Raw genomic sequence first — 19,309 nt, 5'->3', positions numbered from 1 at the left:
GTTTTTTTTGCTTTAATAAGTTCTTTTATTTGCCATTTTTAGACTTGATGCTTTCATTTTGATCAAAGCAATCTCTTTGCATCTGTTATGAGAATCGAATTTTTCTAATTTTTGATACTTATTATGGTTTTTTTGGAGAAGAAATAAATGACATTTCTTTTTATTCTTACAAAAATCACAATGTTAAAATTTTCAAACCTAATTCTGTGTCCTTTATTAGAGTTAAAAAGTTGAACTATAAATCGCTGGTTTAATTTGATTTTTGCTTCAATTACGTCGATTGTTATTAATAATACGTTTATTGTAGAGCTGCAAAATGCAATTCTAAAATAATTTACTTAGATAGATTCTTTTATGTGCTGTTCTTTATGTACTTTTAGCGCACTTTGAAAATCGCAATCTCTTTGCATCCGCCATGGGTATGAGATTTTTTGCATTTATGATGCTTACTATGCCTTGTGAAGCGATAAAGAAATTAAATTCATTTGTATTCTTATTAGAATCATTAAATTGAAAAACTTTTAACGAAATTTATGCTCTTTAAGAGTGTCGAATGTCAGAAAGTTAAGTATGGAATCGCTGGCTGAAATTAATTTTTGTTTCAACTTCTTTAAGTGTTTTAATACATATGTAGCATTTGTAGTTGGAAAGGTTTGTGATTTCTTATATTAAAAAAAAACAGACTTTTTTTAATTTAAATCAGTTTTTTTTTATTTTAAAAATTTGTAGAAATTAATTACAAAACATGAATAAACATAACATATTATATGCAATTGATGAAAGAGCAACTTAATAGCTAACTAATATAACAACAGCTAACTAAACCAACTTAATAGCTAATAAACAAGGGTACCACTATTTCCTAGAACTGTAGTTTTCATATTTTTTAGAAGAAATTCTTAAAATTAGTCAGTTTTCTATGTTTATCAGAATAGAGTCACACAAAGTTTTGAAATGGTCTACAAAATTTTGATCATTTTGAAGATTAAAATAATTTGTACAAGTTTGCCAAAAGGATCCCTAATGTTTAAATTGAACTTTCTGTATTTCAATCTTGAATGAGTATTATGTTTCTATGCCAAAATCAAACACAAGCTTTGCCGGAAATAGTTTGTTGTGTTTGAAGTTCTTCCTTTTGTATACTGTAAATTTTTCAATTATTTTAATAGTTGGAAGTTATTTTGGCCTCTACCACTTTCGGTCGACTTATTATAGTTCTTATTTTAGCAATTGTTTTATTTTTTAAAGTCTTTTTTTTTTTTGCCTAGGAAATTGTTAGTACGCTCCTTCAAAACTCCTCCAATACTCCTTCATTTAAGAAATTTTTCCGAAAGGCCCTTCAGACTCCTTCATTTTGGTTTTGACTCCTTCAAAACTCCTTCGTTTTTAGTTTAAGACTATATAATCTTCCTCTATGACACTAACATAAAATATTTCGATCGATAACTTAACTTTGTCACAAGAGCGAAGGTATAAGGGCAAATTTAATGTAGCTATTTCATGTATTTATTTTTTTCATAAAGATGTGATTTACAAATTGATCATAGAAGCCATAAAAGTTGAAGGTGAAAATATTGTTATATGACAGACATTTCATAAGTGAAATAAAACATGCTTAAATGGTGCTTGGCTATTTTTTCAAGTTTTATGATTATATTGTTTTTTCTCCACGACACTTTGAGCAACATAAGTCAGGTTCTCTGATCATTATTTAACTGTTCAAAAATACATAAGAAGATGTACTACATTAAGTGATTATGTTTAAAAAAACAATTGTTTAGTAAATTGCAGTTATGATATTGTAAAAAGTGCAATGCTTTAAACGGGAGACAGGTTCATGAAATTGTGACAAGTGACAAGAGGAGGAGTAAGGTGAAGTGTGACACAAGGGGAAGGGGGTCAAATATGTTGAAAAAAAAGTGTAACTTCATTTAATGACAGCCCTTAGTACTCCTTCAAAATCTCATTTTGCTACTTCAAAACTCCTCCAAAACTCATTCATTTTATTTCTGAATTGAGTACAAACCCTGTAATGTGTTTTGTTTTTGAGAAAATTCTAATTTTCAATCAATATCACTTACTTTTCATTCATTTTAAAAATAAAACATATTTCAATGGTAACCCCCCCCCCCCTGTATTTGAATTTGATTCCGAGGCGGCTGAAGTCTAAAGGCCATGTCACACATAACGAAATTCGCTCAACTTATCCCTTCAACTTCAAGCTTTTATTCAACTTTCTCTTGGAGAAGTTGAACAGGGTTGCCAGGCTCTCAAACGAAGGGTTGATCCTAAACATGGCTTCTGTATACAATTTTAGGCCAGTTAGCACAATATACTCTGAGCGATGTTTTTTGGATTTAAAGGGTTTTTTCTACAATTTATTTCAAAGCTGTAAATAAATTTCAGTTTTGAAAGTTGCAATCTTTCGAAATTATGGAAAAGTGATTTATAAACATCTTGATTTTACTAGCTCAATGCAGCGATAACAGCCCTTTTACCTAATAACTGTGAGTAAAAGCAGGCCTGGATCTATAAATTTTGATCCCCCCCCTCTCCCGATAAGAATTGAATAAAAACATGGAAGCTTTTCCTCACTTTTTTTTTATTTTAAATTCAATATTATTATTTATTTTTGTTTTAACTCGCTATTTTGATTTTCAGACAAAGTTTTTTTTTTTTTTTTTTGACTTATTTTGCTTTTGAGGGAGTTTGAAATTCTTCACTCCTAATTTTTCTTTTTCTCATTTTACCTATAAGTTCATTACAAAATCAATGGATCATATAAAACTTTTTACATTAAAAAATTTTGTTTTATTCATCTTTCTGGGTCCAATACAATAGCAAGTTTTTTTTTGCAAATGTTTACTCCTATGTAACTATTACGTTTTTTACACTTTGATTAGTCTTGCTGCCTTTCATAATGTAATTAAAGGTTTTTTTTTTTTGAATAATTTTATTTGAAACGGACATTTTCGTGTCTCACTTAACAATTCTATGTATTTATTTCACATTTGCTGATTTTCCAAAATAAAATCTTTCAATTATCCTGATACTTTACAGAAATGTCCCTAATGTGTTTGCAACTTTGAAGATTTAAGTGTATTCGTTTATTTGAAAAGTTTTCCAATTTCTTGGGTCATAGCCTCCCCCCTCCCCCGCCTGCAGGCATGCAGATGTATACCTGTGTAAGAGTCGATATTTATAAATAACTTGTCTATTAATGTAAAAGTTGTGATTTTTAAACCAGTAATCTTGTCTACCATTTTAAAATATGTGACAAAAATTTAATAACAGCAATTATAAATCAAGTAAACGAACATTTCTGAGTTATTACTTTTAAACACTTATCTGCCCAAAAACTGACTAAAAAATTTGTATTTACTATAAAATTACTACAACAAATGATTCTCAGTTTAAAATATTTTGATTTCATACACTAAAGGAAACTTTTCGACTATTTTAGATAAAAAAAAATATATGTTTAGTAAAAAATCCCAAATAGAATGTTGATTCAACAAGCTGCTTGTCTGTAGAATGAGAGAGATGAACAAAAGAGCTACTAATCGTATAGGATAAAAAAGTATTGGAAATAGCAGTATATTGAATAGTAACAATAATAATGACTATTTATTCCTTAAATTTTTTAAAGCTGAAAGTGCAAGGCAATGCATACATTTGTCTAGTTTAATTTGCAAACTTTAATAAAATTTACATCTTTAGTCAACATTTACATTTATTCCCACTCTAAATCTTTTCTCCTCAAAGCATGCAGTGATAAAATATTAATTTCAAATCCTTTTGCACACCATGTCCATTTCTAAGTTTGGAATGGATCAATTCAAAACTGGAGAATATCCTCTCTATTGATGCTGAACAGGGGTATATTGTTTTGTCTAAAACTTTCCCATCATACTTTTGCTGAGACATCCTGGATTGAGCGATAACCGCTACAAAAGCTATTAGAGTTGGTATTTAAGTTTTTGACACTTATGTCTTTGGTTGTATCAAGCAACTATTAGTTCCTCTATAAACAGAGAGTATTTATAATAGAGAAAAATTTAATAACATAAACAAAAGTAAATAGCACCATTCAAAATATTTAGATATTATTATACTTAACTATTGAGTGCTGATCAACTTAGTTTCACTTTTACTCAAAAGAAAAGAGACATTGCATAAATTTCTTTCCCAGAAAGACTTTTTGATTGATAAAATTAATTGTATCTAATCGTTACAAATAAATTAAGTTATTAAAAAGTTTAAAACAAAACTACTTTGAAAACAAGATATAACAGTTTTAATATCCATAAATACTTTTACAGTGTAACAAATTTGCAAGAAAATTTATCAATTAATTTTAATCAAACTTATTAATTGAACTATTAATTTTATTGATTTTATGTGAAATAATTTTTCAGCGTCAGGAAACTATATGTGTTTATAAAAATTATCAATGTCAGTATTGGAGTTTTCAACAGGTCATGTCAAAAACAGGTTTTTTTTTTTTTTTTTTTTTTTTGTCAAAAACCCAACCTTGTCTATGCATTATTATTTTACTATTAAATGTACACCAAGTGTAGTTGTTAAAATAGAAATATTTTTAGCAATACACAAAAAGTGGAATAACAAAATTTTCTACTTTTATATATACATGCTACTGTTTTTATATGAAACCTCTGTACATAACCCTTTTTATTTTATCTTTCCAAAGCATGTACATGAAATAAATTACTTTAAAAAAAATCAAAACTTAAATTTTTAAATAGTGAAGAGTATAAAGTACTTATTGCATAGTTTACAAGTTACATAGAATGCAAGAATACTAACTTTTCTACTGATTTAGGCAGGTTTGTATTACTTTTCATAGTTTGAAAAATTGGACTTAAAATGGTTCTATTGATTAAATTGAGTCATGCAGGTACATTCAATTAAGTAAGAAATGTGAGTTGTTTTACTTTTGTTCTCTGAGAAGAACAATGCTTCATAGATGTTTTTACAGAATATACTGAAAGAACATTATCTTTTACAATATGTACCAAGAAAGAAAAAAAAATTCAAAACTGGTTCATTTTTCTTAGTATTCAATTCTTTAGAGAAACTGACACATAAAATTTATACATGAACTTTATTTACAATAAGTTACATACACACACACCCATATGTATTAATATATAATTTTAATTACATTTCAAAATTCAACAGTAATTAACTTCGGCCTGGTACAAACAGTTTTTGACTGCAACCTCTATAACTGCATCTGTACACAATCACACGAAATTCTTTCTCACATAATCTTAAATTATAAAAACAAATTAAAGAAGTATATGTAACATGAATATCATACAGGGAGAAGGACAGGCAAAGTACCCCCTAGCTTTTATGAAATCAATGTTTTTCCGTAAAGTATAGGCATGGTGTGTGTGCTGTTTTTAAACAATCAACCAATTGCTTCACTTGAACGCAGTTGATGGATCTTTTGATTTTCCGACCCAGGATCATGTGAGCTCTACTGTCCATTGGCATCAGCTCCCCCTGAGTGGTAGTATCCATGCTGCCCTACATGTACACACATAAACTGACATGACTACATAAACAGAAGCACCTACACCCACACAAGCCACGGCCCAGGAGGAGGGACATGCTCGTAGAGGTTGATTGTGTAAAGTAGAGAGGGTCGAATAAAAATAAAGTTGATTTCGGGAACAAGAACCAGTAGTAGAAGCAAGAAATCCAACGAGTAGGGTCCTAACACAACTCGTGTTTGCGAAAAGTATAATTTGAATTCAATATGTCAAAATGCAATTTTTCATTTTATTTATTCATTTTGATGAAATATGCATACAGTATGCATTTACCTCTTCTAGGGGCAGGGGAGGCAAACGTATGTACTAAATTAATATTAAAGGTAACATTCTAAAGATGATTTGCAATAACAGCTCACTGTGCGTGCGATATAAAGAAATAACTTCAAGTTAAAAAAAAAACAGCTGCATTTTAAAGAACAAGCATTAATGCAGATGTATTACATTAGTTGAAAAGCTTTTTTAAAAGTTTTGTTTCAAGCATAAGTAGCTATTCAACCAATTTCAACTAAAAGTCTCTTCTCTAATTACTGTTCTTAGGAACATCAAGTAAAATCAAGTAAACTAACCCAGAGTTAAAGCAGAATCACATGTAATCTACCAGACAGCCCAGTTATCATATCCAGAGACTGCAGTTTCGTTCTTATTAGAACTCATCAGTCCGGAAGAGCGGAAAACCGAGCTGGAGGCAGATATCTCACCGAGACCATCTGCCTCCAGCCTCTGGATGTGATAACCAGGTGTCTGGTATTTTACATGCAGAAGAAAGCTTAAGTAGAAGATGATAAATTGTAGCACAATAAATGCGTTGTTATTAGTAACAATTGATCTATGATGTGTATATACTTAAATGTTTAGGACACAGAAGCTAAACATTTATTTCATTTATTCATTTGTTTATTTTTTGTGCATATTTCTGTTGCATGAATTTTATTTATTAAAGAAGAGGAACTTTTGTTGCTGTTAAATGTTTGGAAAGTGAAGCTTATCTATGAATTAATTTTTAACTTCGTGTATGTGTTATTTGGCCAACTTTGATGCACTATACCTCTGATACCAGTTGAATCTCAAATTATAATCATAGATTCATGTAATAAAAAAGTGCTACCTGTATCAATTTCATTGTTTTTCACTCGGTCCCTCTTGAACTATTTCGCTTTAAACTTTGCGAAAATGCAATATTTGGGAAACTTTAATGCCCTATAACTCTAGTAACAGTTGAGTCTCAGTCATCAAATTCTAATCATATTTTCATGTCATAAAAAGGTGTTACCTGTATCAATTTCATAATTTTTTACTCAGTCTCTTTTAAGATATTTGACTTTAAACTTTACCAAAATTCAATTTTTTCCATTTTCGAAAAAGTTTGCAAAAAAAGGACAAAGTTCTCAAGTTTAAAATTTCTACAACAAGTAGTCCTATATTATATCTACACAAGAAAAAAAATAGAGCTGAGACTCTCCTCCTTTTACTATTTTTGTAGCACTAAAACTCGTATTTTGTGCTAATTTTCAGTTTGTAATTGTTCATTTTTTTCTTCACTTATCTCACCATTTAAATAATATTTTGAAAGCAAAACGTATTTAGGGCATCCTTCTGGTAATGTAGGACTTTGTTTTGTCCTGATAGCTGTAAAATTAACAGAGTTAGATGCATTTACGTAAAACTTGTTTTTGGTCCAAAAACGGAAACTAAGCAAACTTAAAATGGTGGGTTAAAAAGAAGTAAGAGCTTAAAAAATTTTCTTTTAACACTTTTGAACTCACCAAATAGTGAGAATTAACTAGTAAAAAAATAGGAAAATCAAAAATGTCGAGCAACACGGCCTGGGTGATTTCTACGGATTGACCCATTACCGTTGCTCTTGCTTCAGATTGTTTACAAACATTCATTGATTTGGCAAGATTGCACACTACGAGATTGGCGAATTTGGCAAGGAAATTCTTAAGACGACTTTAAACTAGAAATCGACCTTTTAACACAATAATAAGGTGGAGGTTTATGAAATATTACGTTTTATACTTGTTTTTAACAAAAAATAGTAATAATAACTCACCTGAAGTTATTCTAGTAGTTTATTCCATTCCTTGCACGCGCTGTTGATGTTGTTACAGGCGGCCATGTTGTATTTTGACGTAACAGGTCAAAGGATTGCTTCCTCCTGATTGGCTGAAAGTTGAGGTTGATCCAACTTTTTTGCCGAGAAGATAAAAAGTTGAACGGAATACGTTCAACCTCAGAAAGCATAGCACACGGGGATTTTCTGGTCGGAATCCGCTCTCGTGGTTGAGTCGAACCGAAGTTGATCGCCAGGTTGAACGAATTTCGCTACGTGTGACATGGCCTTAAGAAGCAGTAAATGCATATTTTACTCTAAATTTAGTATGTTTGTGCATTCACTGTATTGTAGGAAAGCAAAAAGAAATATTAGAGTTGTACATAACTTTTTCTGAAATAAATTTAACAAAAGGCATCTTTAAACAAGAAACTAGCCGGAGCCCATTCAAATTTTATGGAGTTCCTTGATTGGTGAAAAAGGAATGGGCCCCGACTGTTGATCCATTTATTCTGTTTTTGAATTTATGATTTGTCTTATGAGTGTCTTGATTATAAAACTATTTTAATGGTGTAATTATTCAGTAGTACTTAATAACATTCTAAACTACTGAGCTTATTTTTTTTTCTTAGTTTTTTCAGCTTTTACGCAGTTGGATATCTTCTTTTTATTTAATTTTTTTTCCTTAATTTTATTTTTATTTTTCTAATGAGAAGGGTTTCTAAACTTTTATAACCTTTCTTTTGTGCAGAGTTTTGCTTTTGGGCTATATTCATTTGAACATACAAACACCTATGATATCAGATTTTTCATGAGTCTGATTCATTGTATTATTATCTTTACAGAAAGGGGCCTTAGCAGCGGAGGGTGACATTTTCCCGGTCATCAAAGAAATTTACAGAGAAGAAGGCTTCAAAAGGTGAGGCTGTTGTTCTTTTGATTATTTGCTTATTTGCTGGCTACATGAAATGAAAAACTTGGATAATCTTAAAGGCTATGTTTGTTCCTCTCTCGTGGTAAAATTAGTTCCAAAGATATATTATCAGTGGCGTATCTAGCATGGGTGACACCTTGGGTGGTAATTTGTGGTGTCACTCCACTGCATTTTTTCTGCCTTTAATTTTGGAAATTTTCTGGCAGGAAGCCACTGATACTCACCCATTCCAAATAAATAACATTTCAAGGATTTCAAATTGAACATTTTTCGGAGGTGATCCACTTGCCTCTTCTTCCCAAACTTGGCCAAAAATAACCTAAAATGACCTTTTGGGACTTTAATTTCAAACTTATGAGAGTAGGACCCTTCTTGTCTAATATCGTCAAGGCTTTATAATGTGTTTTTCGAGGGAAAGGGTAAGAAATCTCATATCTTCCGTATCCTTCTTTAGTATGACCAAAGCTATTCAAAATTGTGTTTTTCGAGTTTCATGGTTGGAAAATTTCTAGGGAACCGAACCTTTTCTCTGACCCGAACATCACTAAACATAACCTAAAAGAACATTTTTAGTCTAAATTTTCATGGGACACACTCATCTCTAACATCTCAACATGTAACCTAAAATTATTTCTGAAACTTTTTGCCATAAAATTTCTGGGGAGAGCTCCTGAACCCTATTCCTTCTCCTAACATCAGCAAAGATAGCCTAAATTCATTTTTAGGACTTCAGTTTCAAAACAAATTTGGTTGATAGTCTTTGACGTAAACTCATTCCTTAGCTTTACTACCAAATCCTGAAATTGCATCTTTGAGTCTTAAATTTTAAAAAATAACCAAAGAAGTTCCCCTAAGTCTTCTTTTACCTAATGTTCCTAAATACTAGCTGCGTGCCCGGTGTTGCACGGGCTACTTAAAAAATGAAAGAGATGTCCAATTGATGTTTTTGTATTACTCTGACATCAATTTCTAAACTGCTAAGGAATAAATAAATATGCGTAATGCAAGTTTTGCAAAGCACCAGAAGAGCATATGTTTGGCAAAAATCTCTTGAATGTTAATCATAGTTATCAATGATACAGCTTATGAATATTTTCAATTAGCACAAAAGATGAAAATATATGCATTATCAACTATAATCTGTGCTCACTTTAAACTGAATTAAATCTGATAGACTATATCTGAAATATTTACGTACAATTACAATCAGCTTTTTACATAAAATGACACATACTTTTTGGTTGATTACGTGAAACTAAAGCACCAAGACTTAATAAATACCAATAAGCATAAATTTAATACCAAGTCATCAGATTCAAATTAAGCTTTAGTAAAAATCCTTAAAAACAATCTTTTTTGTTCAACTCTGTTTCACTTAAAGAAATCCAAACAATCTTAATTTAACATGTTCTTTTAACGATACAAGCTGTATTTCAAAAATAGAAACAGGAAGGAAAAAGAGAGTTATTACAATTCCAAAACTCACCCATGTGACGGGGAAAAATCCAACAAAATAAATATAATTAGTCACACAACGTAAATGTACCAAAATATGAGGCCGGTGAATGATAAACTTACACTACAATTAATAAACATAACTAAAGAAACAACTTTCATATGCTGAAAAGAGTTAAGAACGTTGAATGTAAAAAATAAAAAAGGACAGACGATAAAATAAAGGCTATGTCTGAATAAAGCAACCAATTTTAAACTAATTTAAAATAAAATTCTAGATGGAAACGTTGTTTTAAGATCCTGGAAATTATTTTCATGCTTTGGGTGGACATCTGCCATCTAGTATTTTCTAGGCTGACACTATCAAAGATGGCGGCAGTCTGCTCTCATAAACTTCTCACATCTTCTATATTAATATTTAACTGATTTGATGAAAAATTTGGTCAGTATTTTGCAATTAGGTTTTTTAATGTAGACTGTGATGCATTTTAACTCTTGCTATAAATTAATAAATATTTATTTACTTTTTGTGCAACACTTATTCCTTTACAAATAGTAAAAAAAGAATGCAGATATTAAATGTGTTGAAACATGTTCAAATTTAAGTTAAAAATTACGGTATGAGTAAAAATCTAATATCTAATGTAATATAAAAAGTCTATTTTAAAAGTTTTGTTACAAGTTGGTTGTAAATCTTTGCTACTACACTTGCAGAAAGAGCAGCAGGTTTCTTCATTTGCTCTACAATTTCAGGAGAAGATGTCATATTTGAAGCAATTACATACTGCAATAAAATCAGTCGTAAATGTCTGTAAGTTCTTTTCGGGCTCAAATCTTTTTTACTGTTGAAAAAACAAATTCATCTGGCAGTGGTGAAACCAGAAAATAATTTAAAGAGGGCACATTTAAAAGTTTTCTCTATCTGATAGGGGGGTCTGGGGGGGCTTTCCCGCAGAGAAATTTTTTAAATTGTAGTCTTAAGAATGCTGGTTTAGAGTGTTTCTGGTGATGTTATGGGGAGGAATTTTTTGTGAGCACTTTTGAGGAAATTTTTAGAAACTGAAGTCTTAAGAACGCTATTATAGGCAATATTTATTGGCGCTAAGGTAAAGGAGGGAACTTAAGGGCTATTTGCAACCAATTTTTTTGAAAACTAGAGTGAAATCGATCACCCCTCTCCCAATTTCAATTTTTCGAAATTGAAGTTCCAAAACACAGATCAAATTTTGAAAGACTTACAAAAAAAAAAAAAAAAAAAAGCAAAGAAACTGCAAGACAAAAAAAAAAAAAAATGCAAAGAAACTACAAGAAATATTCAGGCAGCGCCAACAAGAATTTGTGAGTAATTTAAACAATTTATTCAATACTAGTGGTACCCGCACACCTTTGCCTGTAGTAGAAAATTAAAAGATCATTTGGTTCGCCTCTATATTTACAAATATTGGATGATGATTTTCTCGCCAATTTGCTATATTCATTTGCTTGCCCATGTTACGGTTCCACATTATGATAATTTTGTAATTTAGTCATCCACGTTGTGATAATTTGCTCAATAAAATTTTCTTAAAATTGGAATAGAAAAAGAACAATATCGAATTTTCGAAAAATCCCTTTGAGGTGCACACCCCCATGCTGCAAACTATCTTCCACTGTAGTCGGCATACAGGTTTTCAGGTCCAACTTTGACCACAAGTCGGCACGGGTTCCCATTATTTCATTGCAATAAAAAAATTTTCTCATGTTTCTAAGGTGAAATGGAAAAAATATGGAGGGTATGCGTATTCGATTTCACAATTTTTTTTTCCGCCATTTTATCTTGGAACACCCAAGAATTTTGCGTTAGAATTTTACGTAACTTAAAGCATTTTGTAAGCAAAATGCCCATTTTTGTCTATTATTCTAAACTTTGTACAATGTGCAAAAGAAACATAATTCGTTAAGAAATGTTTTTTTGCTTTACTTATCAAAATGAGTAACGTTTTGAATAATAATGTTTTAAAGATTAAAACATTATTATTTTTAACCCACTGTTGTAAAGCATTGTAACTAGGTTTATTTACTTATTTTTTCAGCCTCTTTTCTGGAATGCTTCCCCGCGTTCTTTGGATCTCAATTGGAGGCGCCATTTTCTTCGGAGCTTATGAGAAATCAAAAGTGACTTTAGTTACTTATTTATAATGCATTTTTGATGTGATGTTACATTTTTGTCTTTCCATGTACATTGCCATTAATTTTGAACAGTCACTATGTTTATGATAGTATTTGAAAGTATTTTAATGGTATTAAATAAATCAATTTTAAGAAAGTTGTTGAGAAAATTAATTTACTTTTGAGATGAGCTGGAACAAGTTTAATTTGATATTTAGCTTGTATTTTTTAACTGTCAGAATGTATTTTACAGTTACATTTCAATGTTTGTGATTCAAAAATATCCGGCATCTAGGACCAGAGGCGGCAATTAGAGGAGGGCGAAGAGGACCCCCCTTTTTTTCGCAAAATTAATTAATTATTTTTCCAATTTAGAAACCAAAACTAGAAATCATAAAAAAAAGTTGAATTCAAAATTTTCAGAACAAAATTATTTGTTTTACTTTGTATATCCGTTTACAAAAACATTATTTAGCACAAGCAATAACTTTTAGTTTATGTAATCATTGTTTAAACAGTACGAGGGCTGTTTTTTTTTCTCAACTTCTGATCGTGCCACTAGAAGGCAGGGCGAGCGGCATCAGCCAGCAATGCGCAGCAGTCGACTGCGCACCTCTCCCACTACAACCTCACTCATTTTCGGGCGTCTGACACCATTACCAGTTTATCTAGCAACACATAAACATGGCTCCTGCCAAGTGTGAGTTGCGAAGTGTCATTTGCTTTTTGCAAGCTAATGGGTTATCCGCAGCAGAAATTCACCGTAGAATGAAACAAATATACTGTGAAAGCTTTATGATTGACAGTGCAGTGCATGATTGGTGCAGAAAATTTAAAGATGGACGAGGTGACATTCATGATGAGGAGGCCAAGGACGAAAGTCAGTCGCAAAGAAGACCTCGTTGATTGAGCTGACCAAACTGTGAGAAGCAATTGGAGGTTTTACGAGTACGGACCTTTCCGATCAGTTTCCTGAGATTTCAAGGTCAGTCCTATACACTATCGTAATTGACAAGTTAGGCTACAAAAAACGCCGTGAAAACCCATCTCAAATCACTGGCGGCAAACTTCTATGAAGAAGGTCTTAAGAAACTTGTACCCAGGTATGAAAAATGCTTCAATTTAAATGGCAATTATGTTGAAAAGTAAATAATAATGTATCTAACTTTTGACAAAAATTTATTTAATTACTCTCACTAGTTTTATTTTCACACCACATCGGAAGTTGATAAAAAAACAGCCCTCGTAGTAAATCAATTGTTTTACTTGAACAAGCCTATAAAACTATTACCAAGTATTTGTGAAACCTCAAAATACTTAGGGGTAAATAATGTAAGTATAACTCATGTCGTAGTGTTTCTTCAGGAAAAGTTATTGTATACAATATTCATCAAAATCTTAAGAAAAGCATGAGTTAAGTTGTTAGACTTGCATCAATTTCCACTTATCTGCTTCAATAGTCTCAAAACCAGCCCTAACAAAATTTTGTACTTTTTTCTTTTTTTCATTTTTTTGCTGCTGCTACAAATCTCATGGCTTTTAGTTTTTTTTAATCCCCCCCCCCCCAACTTATAAATCCCAATCACTGCCGCTGTTTATGACCACTGACATTACAGAGGAGAAATCCTTATTGCCACTAACTATTTCAACATGTCATGAATAAAAATTTCTAAGCTTAAACCGATTATTATTGCTTTGTATGAAGAGTTGAATGAAACTGTTTCATTCACTGTAGAAAAAAAGGCCCTGACTGTGTCAGTAGGTGTGGCAGGTTTATGTATAGGGGAGCAAATGATATTTATGATTGTGATACTTAAAAGTTAGTGACTTATTTAAAACGGAATTTTAGGCTTTGGAATGCTTTATTTTATGTTGCAAACTATACCTAAAGATTATCATTCAGTATATGTTTTTTGGAGGAAGACCGAATGGAATCTTCCTTTGTTAAAATAGTCTGCCCATGGATATATGGAAATGGCAAACTCCCTGTTAAGATGAATCTGTCTCGATAAGGGGGGAAAATAAAAAATTTGACGCACATTCTTCATCAATTTAATGTGACTCTGCATAATTTAAAGGCTACCACACATCTTCAAAAGCTTGCATCCCTGAAAACTAACGGATGCCCCCATTTTTGCCTGTAAGCCAGATGTTTGTCTTTCCTTCTCATCGGTGGTCAGACTGTACTAAAGTCTCCTGTATTCAACTAATGCCCATTAATTTGTAAAGGAAACAAGTAGCACCTTTCTGATATAGTATACTTGTTTAGAAGCAATGAGCAAATCTAAGATATTCGTTACAAATCAATTTGATGAACTAAGAAAGTAATTGCAGTAAATTTTCCCCAAGCAATTACTTTCCCAAATATCTAAAGTTAGATGAAATGAAATTTCTCAATAAATTTAGTTAATAAATTTGATACGATAAAAACATATTTCTGAACTTGGTATTTTGCATGTTGACAACAGACAATAATTGGAGCCTACAGGTTTGTCCAAAATTATTGCTTTAAAATTGCATTTCATTAACAGTTTAGAATCAATGTTGGTGTTTTAGAAAAACACTGATCAATGCTCTGAAACAAATCACTTATAAATTAACTATACTATTTTCAAGCAGATCTTTCTCTGATTGGTTTGAAATTAAGGCTCTGAAGCCATCACAAAAATACATTGGCTCTATAGTCCAGTCAATGAACACATTGTAGAGTGCATGGAATATGAGATAATTTTTGACTTCAGAATATTGTTAGGGGTAGTAAGTCAGTTAACATACTGAAAGTCCCCGACCCTGGGAGGTGAGCTAAAGGTGGGAGGGAGGAGGGAAGCAAATTTTGGGTTTTTTGAGAAAATGTCTGAAGCGGTGGAAAAAATGCGTTTAAAATAAAAATTAAAGCTAAATAAATTATTTATCAAATTTCCAATAATTTTCCGGGTATATGTTATAAAAAATCGATGAATTTTTAAAAATTTCTCTCTATTTGTCTAACATTTGCTCCAAGTGCCTCCCAGGATCCGTATTTATGAACATTGTCAGTGACAAAGTTGTAGAGCTTTAAATGTCCTTCAATTTGATATGCTATTTTGTTATATTTTATTCAACAAATCAAAAGTTACAGAGTTTCAAACACGCACTTTCATGGCAAGTAATGGAATACTTGCCATTCACAAATTTCTTAACTGTGCGAATAAATGGAGCACTTCCTCTTTCTGCAATGAATTCGACAATCCTGATGGACAATAAAGAAGTATTTACTACAACACAAATGAATGTAGCGCTTCAAGAGGGGGGAGGGTCGTCAAATTGTGACAAGGGGGAAGGAAAGAGTAAGAAGTGTGACATCAAGCATTTTTTAATATAAATATGTTAATGAAAAGTAGCTTGTAAAACGAACTTTGTGACAAGAAATGGGGAGGAAGGGGAAAAATGTTGAAAAAAAGTGGGGCGTTATTTATATATGGACAGCCCTTTACCAAGGAATCGGACAAAGATTTGCAAAATTACGTATATGCAGTATGAATTGGTGGACTGAGGATGTGCAGAAAGTCAGCAAGCACTATACATACTGATTGAGAAAATTAATAATGACATTGATTTAATTAAATTTGAATTTGTTGTTGCTGTGGATACCTAGTCTACAAAACTGTTATGCAAAAAGAGACGACTGTATAAACCATATGGACATCAATTTCAGTTAGAAAATTGAAACGACAGTCAAACAAGAAGTTTTCTGTCCAACTTTCAATAGTAACAGTCAGCTGACAAATCCACTAATGATGAAGCTGTTGAAAAACGAGTCAAATATTCTCCGAGCTTTAGGTGAAGTTGACAATGATATTGTGAAGACAACTATCATCAGATGGCAAAATTCTTCGGTAGCTATCATTTGAGAGGAAGTCCCCCTGGCTGTTCTCTTGATAGCCAAATCCCCAAAATGATCACAACATTCTGCTGTCAAAATGTATCAGAAACATAAAATCATACATGTATCTAAGGTATATATCAACAGTTCTTCTTCCCCTGAATCCATTGAGGCTGCTGGGGTCATATGTATCTCTCATGCATGGGTGCAAGACCTTCTGTCTCAAGACGGATTTCCGTCTTGGACAAAATTTCCGAGACAGAGGTCAGGACGGAAAGAAATTCGATGACTTTCTTTCAGTTTTTACTTTAAAAAGAAAAATTGAGTGTTTGAAAAATGTGCTTTAATTACTGGACTGTGGACTGTTCCATAACCACGAATTTACATCAACATTCTCTCGATTTTTCTGCCATGGGCTTGTTTTGTTTGCAACATGCTTTTGGAGGAGTGGCTTTTAGACTCGCGCTCTTTGACTTTTTTGTTAGGTAGTTCTGTTATTTCTAACTCACTGCATTGCAGACAACGAAGTTGCTCACTATTCTCCCTGATTTTTCGAATTAATCATCTCTATATGAAAATTTAGCCTTTTCTCGTGCTATTTTCGATCATTCTTTAATTTTTCATTTTTTTTTTCCATTTGCATTTTTTTTTCTTACAAACTTTACACGCAGAAATGAAAATTATGTGCACTCTTAAAATGTCTTATAGTTGAATCTGAATCACCAATTGAGAGTGATTGCTGACGGGATGAAATGTTTATGCCACAGCATAGGACGTCCACATACCAGGCAAAATGGGAACTATCAGGAATTTTGAAAATTTTAATGGAAATTGGAATTTTGGAAAAAATCGGGGTAAAATTTCAAGTTGGTTTGAAACACCAATGGGCAACTGTTCCTGCATTTTTGATATGTTTCTGGTAAAATATTCTAAGACTTGAGGAATCACTAAATTCCATTGTCTTTCAATCTAGCCTTCTATGCTATAATTCCTGTTTAGCAGAAAGTAGGAAAACCTAACATTTGGAAAACCTAACCCCTTTGCAAAATGAAATTGAAATATTTGTGCTGTTTTTCGGAAACACTGCCTTTAATTTTCTATACTAATCTAAGATGAAACAATTTCTCTAGATTTTCTTCTTAACCCTTTTTAAATCGGCATCCTGGAATTAAAGTCAGAAAAACTAAATTTGCATTTAAAACTTTTCAAAGTTCTATAGGAGGCGCTGCAGTCACTGACTATTTAAAGTTCTATAGGAGGCGCTGCAGTCACTAATTCCTGCTTAAAGAACAAATTAATCCAGCACCTTATAGTCTGCTGATTAGCTTAGAGAAAACAGTTTTATCAATTTTTATTCCCTTTTGTCATTTATTTATGTCCTTTAGAAATGGATTTCGTAAATATCATGGATATTTTGACCTATCTAGACAGGGATGAGAAATCAAGAAGTGTTACTGAAGGTGAAAAAATTATAAATTCCAAACACATTATAACTTGTGGTGTTCTGAGGCAACGAATTCCACAAAGAAAGCAGATATATGCAGTTTGCCTACGTTCAACTAAACTACAAGAATCTCCATACATCATTGAAGGCACTCTTTTTAAAAGAGGATTTGGGAATGGATATGGCATTTCTGAATTTAAATGTAACTGCCCAGCGGGTGCAGGAGGTGTATGCAAGCATGTGGCAGCAGTTTTACTGTATTGTAACAGGTCAGTTCCAGTTCATATCATTTTCTATTAAATTTGTATTTATTGTTATTAGTTAACTGAACAATATATTAGCTATAAAAATACATACTTATACTTTTGATAAGAAGAGGATTAAAATGTGCAAGAGGTATAATTTACAAAATGGGTGAAAGAATTTTGTTGGTAATTGTTAGGCGTATCTTGTAGAAAATACATTATCATACATTTGAACTAGTTTTTTAAAGTATTGTACTGAAGACAAATTAGACCAGAGTGCGATTATTGATTGAAAATCGTATGTGTTAAATGCCAGTTATTTAATTATCTCTCTTTTTTTAAATTCTTGAAAAAAAAATATATTTTCAAGTGTTATATTGCTATTTGTGAAAACTATAATATCAACTAAATCAATCAGGTGAAAATTTTCTGCTTCCTTCCCCAGATGTTTTTTCCTTTTTTTTCAATAATAAGATTCCAGAAATCTGGTAAGAAAACTGTTCAAACTCTTGCTGCAATTGTTTAATGGATCCCCAAAACAGCAAAGTGATTTTTAATAAGATAAAGTGATAATTTTCCCTGTTTAAGTAGCTAAAGACTGAATAATAAAAAAAATAACTTCAGTTTAAAAAAAAAAGAAAAGTTGAACATCAGTCTTGTTAGATCACTATTGATAATGCACGTGTTTTGCTTGCATGAAGCACTTTTAATTTTTGGAGCATAGGTTAATTTCATTCCTGATTAATCAAAAATGGAAATAAAGAAACATAACAGGCCTGAAATAATATTACACATTGTATAGGTGAAAATTAGCGGTCGCCACTCGCCACGTGGCGATTAAAGTTGTAAAAGTGGCGATTAAAAATATTGTTATCGATCGCCACCCCAATCGCCACCCCTGCCGAGTCAATCTCTACTAGGATTTCCAATGTATAATCACTTTTCCCCCCTGTTCAAAGCTTCCTTGCTTCTCCAAAGAAGCATTTCGTTTCCCCACTTCTTTTCCCCACCGCAACAGGGAGAAATTTAGCTGCAAGTGTGAACCGTCATTACTCATTAGCACTCTGCACTTTGAACTCTGACACGTGCCCCCTGCCTTGCGATGGCTGCTCAGCGATCACGCGGTGGAAAGCGCAAAATTGAAGATGAGTCGCCTAAAATTACATCATTTTTTGTGAAAAGGTAAGTGATCAATTTTTTTGCGTTAGATTTATTTATTTATTTCTTGTTTGTTGGAATTTAGACTTGGTACGCATTTTATGTTTTGCAGAGTAGAGTTATTTTACATTACTGAGATCGTTTCTTTAAAAAAAATGTTTCAAAAAGAAATGCAAAATATTATTTTTGTTCCGAAATAAAAAGCAGCAAGGAACAATTTGTTTGAGGAAAAAAACCGAAAATCGTTTTTTCGATAAGCGATGGCGCTTTACGAAAATTGAAAATTTCGATCGCAGAAAAGGACGATTCTCATACGCTATAAATAAGTGAATTATGTAGTTTTGATTTCCATTCTGTTCGTATGATTTATTTATCTGCCAAACATGCTTATTTTTGAGTTTGGCACAAATTTTAAAAGCAACTGC

The 19,309-nt window shown here is 31.9% G+C and overlaps 1 protein-coding gene across 3 annotated transcripts in view; it reads left to right on the top strand.

Moving 5' to 3' along the window:
• Window positions 1-17,474, top strand: part of LOC129232059 (S-adenosylmethionine mitochondrial carrier protein-like) — a 58,606-nt gene extending 41,132 nt beyond the window's left edge. For 2 of the 3 annotated variants that reach the window (XM_054866313.1, XM_054866298.1), the window contains 2 exons: window positions 8,484-8,557; window positions 12,100-12,276. In XM_054866313.1, the coding sequence (XP_054722288.1) occupies window positions 8,484-8,557; window positions 12,100-12,205 (180 nt within the window). In that variant the 3' untranslated portion in view covers window positions 12,206-12,276. Of the gene's footprint in view, window positions 1-8,483; window positions 8,558-12,099; window positions 12,277-17,422 lie in introns of those variants that run through there. The other variant, XM_054866305.1, reaches the window with a different exon arrangement.
• Window positions 17,475-19,309: the final 1,835 nt, after the last annotated feature.

This window comes from Uloborus diversus, chromosome 1 (genome assembly GCF_026930045.1).
Source record: "Uloborus diversus isolate 005 chromosome 1, Udiv.v.3.1, whole genome shotgun sequence".
In the NCBI taxonomy this organism is placed as follows: domain Eukaryota; kingdom Metazoa; phylum Arthropoda; class Arachnida; order Araneae; family Uloboridae; genus Uloborus; species Uloborus diversus.
The sequence above is the reverse complement of the archived record's forward strand: the minus strand, read 5'-3'. Positions and strand labels throughout refer to the sequence as shown.